Source organism: Sinocyclocheilus grahami, unplaced genomic scaffold, assembly GCF_001515645.1.
Source record: "Sinocyclocheilus grahami isolate Dianchi unplaced genomic scaffold, SAMN03320097.WGS_v1.1 scaffold1095.1, whole genome shotgun sequence".
Classification (NCBI taxonomy): Eukaryota; Metazoa; Chordata; class Actinopteri; order Cypriniformes; family Cyprinidae; genus Sinocyclocheilus; species Sinocyclocheilus grahami.
In genome coordinates this window covers 381905-395085 of record NW_015506274.1, presented here as the reverse complement: position 1 = coordinate 395085, position 13181 = coordinate 381905, and the positions used below count along the sequence as shown (strand labels likewise).

The following is a 13181-nucleotide window of genomic DNA, read 5'->3' as shown; positions in this document are numbered from 1 at the left end:
TGAAGAATTAAGTGTGAAACCATCAGGAACCTTTTAGTCTCCAGTGCCACTATTTTCCAGAACTGCAACCTTGAGTCTCCAGAATTACAAGGTGTCAGGTTCTCAGAGACTTTGCTTGGGTAAAAAATCCTAAAAAATGATCCCTACTTAAGAATAACATTCTGAAGTGTTGTGAAATACATGAAGACAATTTTTTTTATATAGGCTTTATGGACAGATAAGTTGAGAGTGACTCTTGAAGGACCAGCACCACATCCTCTAGTACCACTGTTAGAAGAATTGATCTTCCAGAATCCGGCAGTAAGTTTTAGCAGCTCATTTTTGTCAGTCTCTGCAAGACAGACTTTTCAGGATAGGAGATGGACTAAAAATGAACTCCCAGAACTTACTGCAACATGGAGCTAAGGAGAAAATGTAGAACTTGAAAAATTGGAAGAACAGCTTAGTGAACAGCGTTTACAGTTTAAAAGCAAATAGAAATTCCTATTTTTTAAAATTTATTTTCTTTATATATTTTTTGCAGATTTGCACATGTACAAGATTTAAAATGCTCATGAAATATTTTCAAAAAATATTGACGTTTTGAGCAGCTGCATTCCTCTAGGTCAAAGATGAAAAAAAATGGGATTTACAATAAAAAGTCATTTACAAAATTATTTTGACTTGAGTTTATTTATTAATGAGTAATCTATCTTTTGAGTGAATGTGCGAATTTTTAATGTTAACAGGTTTTACCATGTTATTACAACATTTAACCACTTTTTATTAATTTAAAAATTGAGAAATTCTTTCTAATTTAAATCTTGTACAAGAACTACAGCAAAAATCAGTTTGATGCATATTTTATCAATATTTTAGAAATGGAATTTTATCACCAGTACTGACGTCAATGGATTTCATTAAATTCCTTTGAACACAACATTTACATTAAAAATTTCAGAGTAATAATGTTTTGAATGTGTAGGTTTCATAAATTTAGACCGTTTTGAGCAGTTAAGTGTAAGTGAAATGTTAAGTAATGTAAGGTCTTTCATGGCAGTTCATATTCTGGGGTGTGAATTTGATTAGGTGCTTGATATAGAATAAATGGTGCTTTAAAAAGTCCTTGAATCTGGTGTTCATGAAAAAGTGGGAACCCTGTTTTTTATTTATATATAAATACATGCATACATACTAGGATTGTCAGTTGCAATCAGTAATTATCGCCGTGGCCCCTGACCTGTTTGATTATTTTTTTTCTTCCCCCCCCATGGACAGTGTATTCTACGTCTTCTATGAACAGTATCTCACGATCATCTATGACACTGCTTTTAACCTTGGTATGTCGTTGGCGGCCATCTTTGTGGTGTCTACTGTGCTTTTGGGCTTTGAGCTGTGGTCGGCAGTACTGGTGTCCTTCACCATCGCCATGATCCTGGTCAACATGTTCGGAGTCATGTGGCTGTGGAATATCAGCCTCAACGCGGTCTCTTTGGTCAACCTTGTCATGGTGAGTTAAAGGAATAGTGTTTCATGGAACTGGTAATACAGGATTGTTGAAGCTTGTGACCTACATATAACATTCATTACTGAAACCCTTTTATCAGTGCTCGCTAACATCATTTACCATAATTGTTTCCTTTACAGTGTTGTGGCATATCAGTGGAGTTCTGCAGTCATATTGTGAGGGCTTTCTCTGTCAGTACCAGGAGCTCGAGGGTGGATCGGGCAGAGGAGGCGCTGGCACACATGGGCAGCTCTGTGAGTGATGTTTGCTACTGCTTTATGAATGTGACGTGCACAAACATATTCTTGGTGAACGTGAAAGCATATAATGTGAGTGCAGTGAAGCGTCTTCTTACATGCTGCTCTGACTCCGCAGGTGTTCAGTGGTATCACCCTCACTAAATTCGGTGGGATCCTGATTCTCGCCCTGTCCAAATCCCAGATCTTCCAGATTTTCTACTTCCGCATGTATCTCTCAATAGTCCTGCTAGGAGCAGCTCACGGCCTCATCTTTCTGCCTGTATTACTCAGTTATGCAGGTAAATCACAATATTCTAACATTCACCAATTGCGAATTTGAGGACGAAGCACTAAAAAAAATACCCTTAAAGAAGCCCCTTGATTTCCATGGCAGACAAAATCTCAAAATCCAGTTCTAAAAATTAAATTAATAGTACTATGTGGAATGCCACATAATTTGTCACGTTTTGGATGACTAAATCTAAATTAGAGCTGTACACTTAAAATTTCACCATTTCACTTAAAAGAAACCATTGTCAGATACACACACAGAAAGGTCAAAGGGCTTCAAGACATCCCGCCAAAATAAAAGTCAAGTTTAACTTGGAGAAACTGATGAAATGCATTACTTTTGTACATTATAATATTCTTTTTAAAGTAATAAAAAATAATATTTTAATTATTACAACTCTATTTTTAAGGAATACATCATTTTTCTTCCAAGTAAACCTGTTGCGCAGCACTTTGTTTGAATTATTTAATTACATTTTCAAAAATTGAATTGTTAATCTTTCATGCCTTCATTTAATTACCACAGTTTTTTGATAATAAATTTGTATTAGAGCATAAGTCCAGAAAAAAATGTAAACGGACAGCAGTTAAAAAAAATAATAAAAATGTAATGTTGTTTTAAAAATGTTAATAACGTATTTAATTGTTAAAGTTGTCTTAATTCAATTGATTAGACATGCTTTTTAATAAAAGTATTAAAATGGAATTCAGACATTAAAATGTGAAAACCATTTTCGTAGGGCCCTAAACTTAATTTTTGTTAACATTTGAATAAATTGTTGAAGTTTAATGACTTAAATTAATTTGACATGGTTTTTGATTACTAAAATTTTATTTAACCATTAAAATGAAATACAGGAAATAAAAAAAAAAAAAAGTGTATTTGGGGAAAGACTTCCTAGACTTCTGAAGCCAGCCACATAAAGTCTTCTAAACCAAATATTTGGATTGTGCCAAAAAGGAATAAAAATATGAAAATGTGAAAGTTCTCTCCCTTTCTTTGTTTTCACAGGCCCATCTGTAAATAAAGCAAAAATCATGGCTGCTCGCAACAGGTTTGTGGGTACGGAAAGAGAGCAGCTTATCTACTAACAGCTCTGTGACGCTGAACAGCAGTGGACAGCACCAGCTCTTCATTTCCATGTTACATGCTTAGTAACACTTCAACAGACTTAACTCAAGACCCCCTTCGGGTGTACAGAAGACCTTTTTCCCAGCTTTCCCTTTCAACATCCACCAAAAAACCTCAACTCTGAAGAATAGGTTTGGAAGATCCTTTCAGTATTGAAGTGATCGAGTAAGGAGAGTCTGTATGTGGAAAAGATGACAGTCATTTCCTCAAATGTGTGTGAACATCAAAAAACATGTTGTAACCACATGTAACGCAGCAGTCACTGTGGTAAACCAACCAAACGAGACAACAAATGCAAAAAAAATTGTATCAATGCGTGTAAGAAATGTGTAACTAATCCTTTTTATTTATTTGTGTTTCTTTTCATTTTTGTTGTTAGTGTGTTTCATGCATTTACTTCACAGATATTGAGAGAACTGTCCACAGTGAGCCACGATGGACAATCTCTTGATTTATTGTGATTCTATGACGAGAACAACATGTTACACTGACGGCTATCAGTTTGCTGTTAGCGCTAGTGGTTAGTCTTAGCTAATTAACTAAGTTGGGAAAATGGGATGCAGTGGCACGATACACATTTATGTTTTTAAAATGTTTACTTGCGAAGTTGTGCTGTGCTGCATTAATAAGCATCGACATGCTAAGAAAGGGAGTGCTAGCGTTTGACCTTAGACTTGAACCACTAGGCTAACCTGATGTTTAATTAACCAAAACACAAGTACACTTCGGCACTGCAGTTTGGTTTAAACTCACATTCCTCAGGATTTGCCTGCTTCTTTCCATTACTAACACGATGTAGCTTTAGAAAGGCTGCTAAAACAGGTTTTGTACCTCATAAGGTAGGTGGGGGTAACACTTTTGAATCAACATGTGTCTATGGCAAAAATGTGTTTGCATACAAATAAATGGTTATTTTTTACAAAGATAAGTTTGGATTGATAATGGGCTGTCAGGGGTTGGCATTGGCAACATGGACATATTTGAAAATGTAATCGTTTTTTAAAATCACGGATGTTCTAACAGTTTAAAGTTTGTGCTTTATGGGTAACAGTCCTTGATTTGAAGAATTTTTGAAATAAAAGAAAGATACTAATTTGTATTAAATGGAGTTATTTATTTTTAATTGTTTTTCACAAGGGTGGACAAGTGCAAAACAAGTCCACTTCACAGTTTTTGTTACGGCGTAATATACTTTAAAATGCAAGTGTGCATGTTAGTTCAAATTAAATTGAAAATGTAGGCCTAGTTTAACCCTTTAACTGCCACCCGTCCCCTCTGTGGGACGCCTACGTTTACTTCACTATATTACAATTAAATCCTAATCATGACCAACTATATATCGTTGGAAAGGTCTAAGACTCCTAAATAGATATTTTACCAATGTTTTTGTTAAAAATGATGTAGGAAAAGTAATAGATTGATTTATGACAAGAGTGCACCTCAAAAAATCTACATCATAACAGGAGTTCTGACCGTTGTCAAAAAAAAAAGTCGTCTTTGTTGCACACTTTAGAAATCATCAGAAATTATATATCAATTGAAAACGTTAAATCTCAAAATTCATTTTGAGACCCATTTTAAAATCAAACATTGCATCACCATGAAAATGGTACATCAATATCATGTTACAAAATGTTTTCGTTCATGAAATATAAAAACGTAAGTTTGGATCGTGCACTTTCACGTCTATGTTCAAAAATGTGAGTGACAGTTAAGGGGTTAAATTTATATTAATTGCAATTAGTTGAACTTCAGAGTGCTTTTTGTCCCCAAATAAGTAGGACATAACTCTTTATATCCAACTTCATAATTTTCTTGTCTGAAATGTGGTTAAAGTGTACTGCAGATATGCAATAAACAAAATATACAAACACTTGCTGGTCTCCACTGACTTCCATAGTATGGAGAGAGAGAAAAAAAATACTGTGGAAGTCAGTGTTGGTTACCCACCTTCATCAGTATTTCAGTAAAAGAGAACGAAACAATTGGAGAGTGATTGAACTGTTTATGTAGGCTACTTTTAAGCTTAGAAATACATTACAAGAATACATTTAATACAACTAAGCACACTTCTTAGTAAGGGCAGACACTAAGAAACATTGCTCATCTGTGAGTTTTAAGGGGGGAAAATGGATTGCTATGGGAAGTGTGGCAGCATGGCAACTAATATATGTGTGTATATGCTTAAAATTGCAGCAGGTGCAATATAACACCTTTAATGATGCACATTTATGCACTTGTAATATATTGTCAATTATAATAGATATATAATTATACTAGCAGGGGCGAATGCAGCACTTCATTGTTCAGATAGATGTTTTATAAAGTTGTAAGAAAAGCTGCAAACGATTCAGGTGCGTGAGTGCTTCCTGAATTAATCGAACTAGATCATGAACAATTTTAGACCTTTTTGCAAACCCGTTTTTGATCTGGCATCGTTAGATTTGATTCTAGACATCGGATAGAAAGCACACGACATGACTGCCGAAGTATTATCAGGAATAAAAAATTCTCGGGTACGGTAATCATATTGTCAGACAAGAATTTATCAGCATTATTTTCCAGTGAATTCCAATGCAACCGTGCGGTGGCGCCACGCGCTTTCATCTGAACTGCCAAACGAAGAAAAAATGTAATCAGTGCCTGCACACATCCAGAATGACCTACATATCTCTGCTCTGTAAATGCACCATTATGCATATTATTTTTAACATCTTGTTTAGCTTTTATGATATGCCAACCCTGGTAAATCTGTTTTAACACTTCAGATGATCATTTGTTGTGCACACAGTCAAGAGAATTAAAGGGCTATGGAAAACAGACTTATGTTAAAACACAAACATTATAATAATACTGATAAATGAGTCAAACTAGACATCGTGCAGTACAAAAGCTATGGCAGTGCCTGACCTGAGCTGACTGCCTCCAAAGAGTTGTTGTCATACTAGCTGCCAATTCATCATTTATTAATATGTTTCTATCTTGGCCCGTGTGGTGGAGAGACAATAAAATATTGATTTCCTCTGGTTTAGGCTGGCAGTAAAGACCGGGTTCTCCTGTACAGATAAAAGTAACATTTCTACAAGGGAAATGTTACTCCACCCCACCTCCTCCCCCTTATTCGTTCTTGCATGCTTTCAAAAATTCCTTGGAATCATGCTATGATTAAAACTGTAACAAAACCAACAGTTTCTTCTTCATTTCTATAATTATACATTGAAATGCCACTAAAGGGACTGTCTGGTGTCACTCTGAACATTGCTATTGGTGTTGGTGATTAACCTCTATTTAATCGCCAACATTCATAATCACAGTCATAAACTTCACTTCTGCATAAGCTGATTATATAAATGCTACACTTGCACAGGCAATGTTCACCAATCACACACTCATCGTCTTAAGAAACGCTATGACCAAACTTGCAATACAGCAAGAGCTGGCTATGGTGCAGTCTCAAAAATCTGGAGCTCAACACGCTCAAAACTGTGGAGATGATAGTGGACTTCAGGAGAAACCCCCCTGCTCTCCCTCCACTCACCATCATGGACAGCACTGTGACTGCAGTGGAGTCATTCAGGTTCCTGAGCACCACTATCTCTCAGGACCTGAAGTGGGACACTCACATTGACTCCATTGTGAAAAAGGCCCAGCTATTCACTCATACACTTATTTATCTAACACACATACTCAGTCTACATTTAAATTTTGCACTAATATACCTATACATACAAAACTATCTATTGTAATATACCTGTACTTACAATTGTCAATTTGTATATTGTATTCCTTATTTACTTGTTCTATATATATATATATATATATATATATATATATATATATATATATATATATATATTTTATTTTTTGTTTTTTTTATCTCAAATTCCTCGTATGTGCAAACATACCTGGCAATAAAGCTCATTCTGATTCTGATACGGCACAACAATATGCAAACTAAATTTTACATTTCAACTGTGTTAGAAAAGCCCTATAGTCAAATGAAAGTCAAATTTTACAACAAACGGATTCATTCTTTAAATAGCAATACTACTACTTTTATTAATAATAATAAAGTGTAAAAGCTGCAGATATCAAAATAGAAATCACCCTCCCCTGCTGACCTTCCCAATATAGTATTTAAAATGGCAACATTTTTACACAAATTATTTTAGGTTTAAACTATACATTTTATACTTGCTTTTATTTCTATTTTTAACCAGTATTTCAAAACCAAATTGCAAACATATTCTTGTACCTTTTCCTTCTAAATTAAATTGACCAGAATTCGGCACCTGTAATGTGGGGCCCAAACGATTTCACAGAGCCATTAATAAATAAGCGTCTGGAATTCAGTGTCTTGTTTTTGCGTCACTGGCTCACAGTTACTGGGGTCATTTGACAGCAGAACAGGCCACGAGTGGAGAGAAAGGAACTGGATAGCCATCTCAAGTGCAGGAGGCAGGGTTCAGATTCGTCGGCCCATCTGCAGCGCTTCCCCGGGAATCCAGTTTGTGTCGTTTCATTCAGAGCCACCGCTGGCCAAACCTCACAAGGCCACATTCAATTAGGCCCATTGAAAATGCTTTCAAGCACTTCCTTGTTTACAAACTGCCTTATAAAGGCACACGGAGCGGAACCAAGAGGGTAAAACTGAGTCACCGCAGACAGAGGAAGGAGATAAATTGCCACCTCAGCCAAAATTCCGACCATTTGAAAAGGAAGCGAACGGACGGATGCATACCTTGACCATTTACACATATTTCTCCACAATGAGGGTGACCAATGCGTGCCCAGGAAAGATTCAGGAATTTCAAATCAGGAAAGGGCTTTTATTGCAGGCTGAAGGGGGAATTAGTTGGTGAATGGATAGGGCTAAGCTACATACACAGTGTCCGCAGTCAGGCCCGCGTGTTTGTTTTTATCACCGCATGAGACTGGTGTGACCGGGCCTTGTTTACTTTGGAACTGTGTCAGAATTAATTCTCTGCTTGAAACCCTTTCTCGATTGCATCAGAGCTATGGGAACAACATTTCCAGAGCCCATCTGATGTTTTGGCTGCTGCTCTGAAGTTAGTGACTTGATATTTACACACATTTAACTAAGAACTCTATTTTACTTCAAATTCTGACGGATACGCCACATATATATATATAAAAAAATATTTTTCTGAATAGTATAGAAGTATGTTTTTGGATCGAACGAAAATGAAGTAGTTCTGGTCTTATTTAGATTCAAATCCTACAACTTTGGCTAATGTGCATTGTGTGGTTTTATTGTATTTATTAGTTTATGGGTGAAAGGATAGCTGTCATCAGGCATTTAGTGCTGATGAAATCAGCCCATAACACTGAACGATGGAGTGTTTGCTCACCTGTCAAATAACAGACTTAATCTCTGCAATATGTGTCAACATCAGCTGGCCACTCGTGATAAACAGACGTTACATTCAAAAATTCGTATCTATTACTTTCTGGAAAAGAGAAATTTGGTGATAACACTTTTATTCTTATGAAAATAAGAGTGGAATTGTGTATTTGTGTTTTGCACATTTTCTTGCCAAAGTTGTTTACAAGAATGTGTTCCTCATATCAGTGCCAATTACCAGAACATGCAGTTAAGAATAAGTCAAGTGTGAAGGGTGTGCCTCAAGAACCAGACGGAACATCAAGAACATGCACTGTTGCTTGAAAGTGCAAATAATAGTGATGGAAGAGCAATGTTAGTCAGGAGAGCTGGAAATGTGAGGTTGATAACTTGATAAGACTGCTGTATGTTTGTTGAATCTACACCTTTTTTAAAAATTAGTTCCATTTAGTTTCACGTTTTAGTCCTGCACGCTTTAGACACTGCACCAGTGTCTAAAACGTTGTTTGTTGTTGTTGTTGTTGAAAGTCTCTCCCGATAGCAATCACTAAGTTAAGTGGTCTAAATGTATTTATATGTATTCATATTGTCTGTGGAAGGCGTAGGACCATAAAATGTTTGTCAAATCCTAACCCTTAGTCCAAGGGCTACAACAGGCTGTCCTACCTGCCTATCAACGCATGTATTTGCATACTTCCTCACACCCTGTTCGCACAGACATGATACATGATACATCAATGTGTTCCATTTAGCTCCTGTAGACCAAGTAAGAATGGAAGGCATTATTATTGTAATATTATGCACTTTGTACTGTAATGATTTTTTCTCCAGTGATTGAGACATGAGGTAATCTGACAGCGTTGCATTCAACCCTTGCCCAATGTCGTCTCTCATCGTGTTGCTGGTTAGCCTCTGGCCTGCCTGAGCGCGTTCATGTGTTTTGGAGGAGGTGTGGCTTTGGAGACTGATTATTCAGGTAGGGTGAGATCTTATGCTTTAAAAGATAGCTTGCCATTGCTAGCCTCTCCGAAATCGCCTACCAGCTAGTGGTTAAAATGGGAACTGCAGTCCAAATCCAAAATATTGGAGAGCTTCTCCCACCCTTCCACCTCAGGCCTTGATGCTCATGCTGGTTGCCAGATGCAAGTGAAACTGAAAATGCTAGCCAATGAGCCCTACAGTGTAAGGTGTAAGTTGTTTTATCAGTGTTTAATATGTACTTGTTCACAGACCGCGATACCATTCGGTACAGAAATTTAAAAAACATCCATTTCCTGCTAAGATTTGAGCGTTGTTGAGCGATGATCATTGTAGCCAATCACAGTCATATCTGTTGAGCGCGTGAACACAGTGACCAATCAGCGCTGTTTAAGAATCTGCTCAACACCGCTCACTAGACCAGAGCTTGTTAGATGGATGCTGAGACTTTTTAGGAATCAGAATTTGCAGAATTTGAGAATTTGCCATCTCTGACTCAGGTCATTTGCTGGCTTCAGTGGCTGCAATATGCTGTATTTTCTGCCAACTGGCAACCTGGAATGTTGAACTCCTATTGGGTACACTGAAAATCACGCAGACCAAACCAAAAACAGACATTCTGACACAAAATGCACATTTCAAAGCCGAATAACTGGCTGTAGCGTTGTTTTTCAGAGAAACAAATATGTGAACTTAGCATTTTTCCTAAATATCTGCAAACATATTGCAGTAATTTTATGCTTTAGTACAGTCAAGTACAGTACTGTCCGACTGTGACGTAATGTGGCTTTGACTGTTGGGTCAAAGGTGCATAACAGCCACATAGGGGGAAACCCTACTTCTGAAACTTAAAATGAGCAATGGGACAACCATGCTCCTGGAGAGCTACCATACTGCAGAGTTAAGCTCCAAGCCCAATCAAACACACATTAACAAGCTAATCACAGTTTTCAGAGTTAGCTCTAAATTACAGGCAGGTGTGTTGGAACAGGGCTGGAACTGACGTCTGCAGCAAGCTATCTCTCTATGAGGAGGGTTGGAGACCCCTGCATTGCAGTCCTGTGGACTTCATGGACATGCACATATATACAACAGCCATTATTAGTCAGCAAGACCCCAAGTGCGAAGTTTGCCATCTGGCACAGGGCCAAAGCTCAGTTTCATCCAGCATGTATACAAGTTGAATTGTACTCCAAGCAACCTCGCCATTGAATGTGACAAACAATGTGTATTTCATCCTTCAAATATTAGATTTCTTAGACAAGGGGTGTCAAATCCTGCTCTTGAAGGGCCACTGTTCTGCAGAGTTTAGCTCCAGTCTTAAATAAATACACTTGAACCAGCTAATCAAGGTCTTTAGGATTACTCTGCAAATGATTCTAAATGCAGCAGCACGTCTTGTTTTCAATTAGCCCAAGAGAGCCCATGTCACACCGCTTCTCATCTCTCTGCACTGGCTACCAGTTGCGGCTCGCATCAAGTTCATCATTGGTGCTTGCCAACAGAACAGCCACGGGCTCCGCACCCTCCTACCTCCGCTCTCTCCTAAGCATCTACATCCCCTCCAGAAGTAGGTAAACGAGCGGCGGCTTGTCCCATTGCAGAGAGGCACAAAATCACTCTCCAGGACATTATCTTTCACCTTCCCCTGTTGGTGGAATTACCTACCTAACTCCAAATTCTATGCCTTCACCTTTTCTGTTCTCTTACTATCCTTATCCCTAGCTTTGAACTATTTTGAATGATGACTGAAACCTTGTATAACGGGCACTTCTTGTGTTTAATGCCATCTTATGGTAAATCGCTTGTAAATCCTCAATTGTAAGTCGCTTTGGATAAAAGCATCTGCCAAATGAATAAATGTAAATGTAATGTTAACGTACTAGAAACTTCCAGGTAAGTGTGTTGTGGCAGGTTAGAGCTAAACTCTGCAGGACTTAAACTCTATCCCTCCAGGAGCAAGATTGGAAACCCTTGACCTAGACAGATGACTGTAGCTCTACTTCGCAAAACATGCTGTTGCTCACTTAGAACTCTGCATGTTAATATAAGTATAAGCCCGAAGTATACTTTTGCGCCATCTCACGGACAATGTGTCTGACATCATTTTTGGCATCAGCATAGTCTGTTGATGTCCATGCAGACCAATTAATCTAGCCGAGTAAACTTGAAGAGTCCACTGTAGTGTGCATGCATCTTCAACTTGAGAATATTGCGGAGCAAGTTAAGTTTTCAACAGGTATTTAGTTACTTGACACTACAGCTCAGACTTTTGAAGGAAACTTTATCTTTCCATTTGAATACTGGGGTTTGTTACTGCAACACTAACACAACAACATATGTAACAAGACCACACACTTGCAATGCACTGGCCAAGCCTTAATGACTGCTGTCGCATACTTGTGTAGAGTGTTTTTGATTTTAGTTTGAGTGTGAAATATATTACTGGTGAGTCATCTATGTTCTGTTAGTGTCTGGGAGTTCATAGATGAACTGGTTGTCATGTGGACAGATGGGAGAGGGTGGCGAGTTGATTCAAGTATATTTATCGGCTTGGGTGTAGGCTACTGTTTGATGAAGGATTGAAAGTACCAGAGTTAATGCCATTGGAATTGTCTTGAAGTTGATTCTGGCAGTCAGTGCAGTTGAGGTATAACATAAGAGAGTTTGCAGTGGTCAAACACGGGTTGTTTTGAGGCATTGAGGGAATGTGGCAGATACACATGAAGAAGGAATAGAGCTTGTAGAAGAGGCCAGTTGACTGAATCTTCTACGTTGTGGAGCATGAATTAGCAGAACCCAACAGGTTTCTTCTATTAAGCATTAAGTCGTATTGAGAAAGTGGAGTTCAGGGTGGATGTTGTTATCTGCAGATATTGGAGTAAAAAAACTGAGGTGAAACAGTAGACCATTCTTGTGACGTCAGAAGCAGGGATCAAAATTAAGGTTTGACAAATCAAAATTAGCTTCAGTAAGTCAAGTTGGCTAAAACGTCTGTTGTGAGCCGTTTGCATAAAAGCAACTGCCAAACAAATAACTTAAATATCATTAAAATATATTTACCAGGTAAACTGCAGACTAATAAAGCAAAGAATTATTTGTGGTCCCTAGTAAGAAGGAGCTAGAGGAGCTGGTGTTTAAGAAATTGTGGTAGTGATTGTTTGACACTGTGGTATTGACATACTGTATCAAGATAATCAGTAAGATAATGCGCTACAGTCCATTGTAAATAGAAGTGATCTCTATAACACTTGTAGGAGAGAGAGAGCAGCTGAAGGAGATGATGTAAGCTCAGAGTGTCTATATGAATGTTAAAATCACCAAGATGGGTGTTGGGGAAACTTCTCTAAAGTTTGTTTCAACATTTGGTCAAAAATGAAGAATGGAGTTACACAGCATTTCCTGTTTAACGGAAATGAAGCCATCATGGTTTTTCATGGTTTAATGCCTATTATCTATATTTTACATTATCGCACATTATTTTTTCTCTTTTTAATTAAGCCAGCTTCTAATAATAAATTAGATCATTTCTTTAAATTACCTTATTGTGATTACAACCAAAGAATTAAATTAGGCATATAGATCATATGAGAAGCCAAAAAGCATTTACAATGTTACAAACCAAAAAAAAGAACAAGAAAGAAAAAAAAAACTCACTCACCCCTATCTATTTGTTTGAGGTCAAAAACC

General features: G+C 37.5%; 1 protein-coding gene across 1 annotated transcript in view; it reads left to right on the top strand.

Moving 5' to 3' along the window:
• The window catches only part of LOC107566718 (Niemann-Pick C1 protein-like), a 28136-nt gene extending 23884 nt beyond the window's left edge, over nucleotides 1-4252 (top strand). The window contains exons 19-22 of the mRNA XM_016252245.1: nucleotides 1258-1489; nucleotides 1627-1740; nucleotides 1862-2024; nucleotides 3029-4252. Coding sequence (XP_016107731.1) covers nucleotides 1258-1489; nucleotides 1627-1740; nucleotides 1862-2024; nucleotides 3029-3108 — 589 coding nt within the window. The 3' untranslated portion in view covers nucleotides 3109-4252. The remainder of the gene's footprint in view (nucleotides 1-1257; nucleotides 1490-1626; nucleotides 1741-1861; nucleotides 2025-3028) is intronic.
• The last annotated feature ends 8929 nt before the right edge of the window (nucleotides 4253-13181 follow it).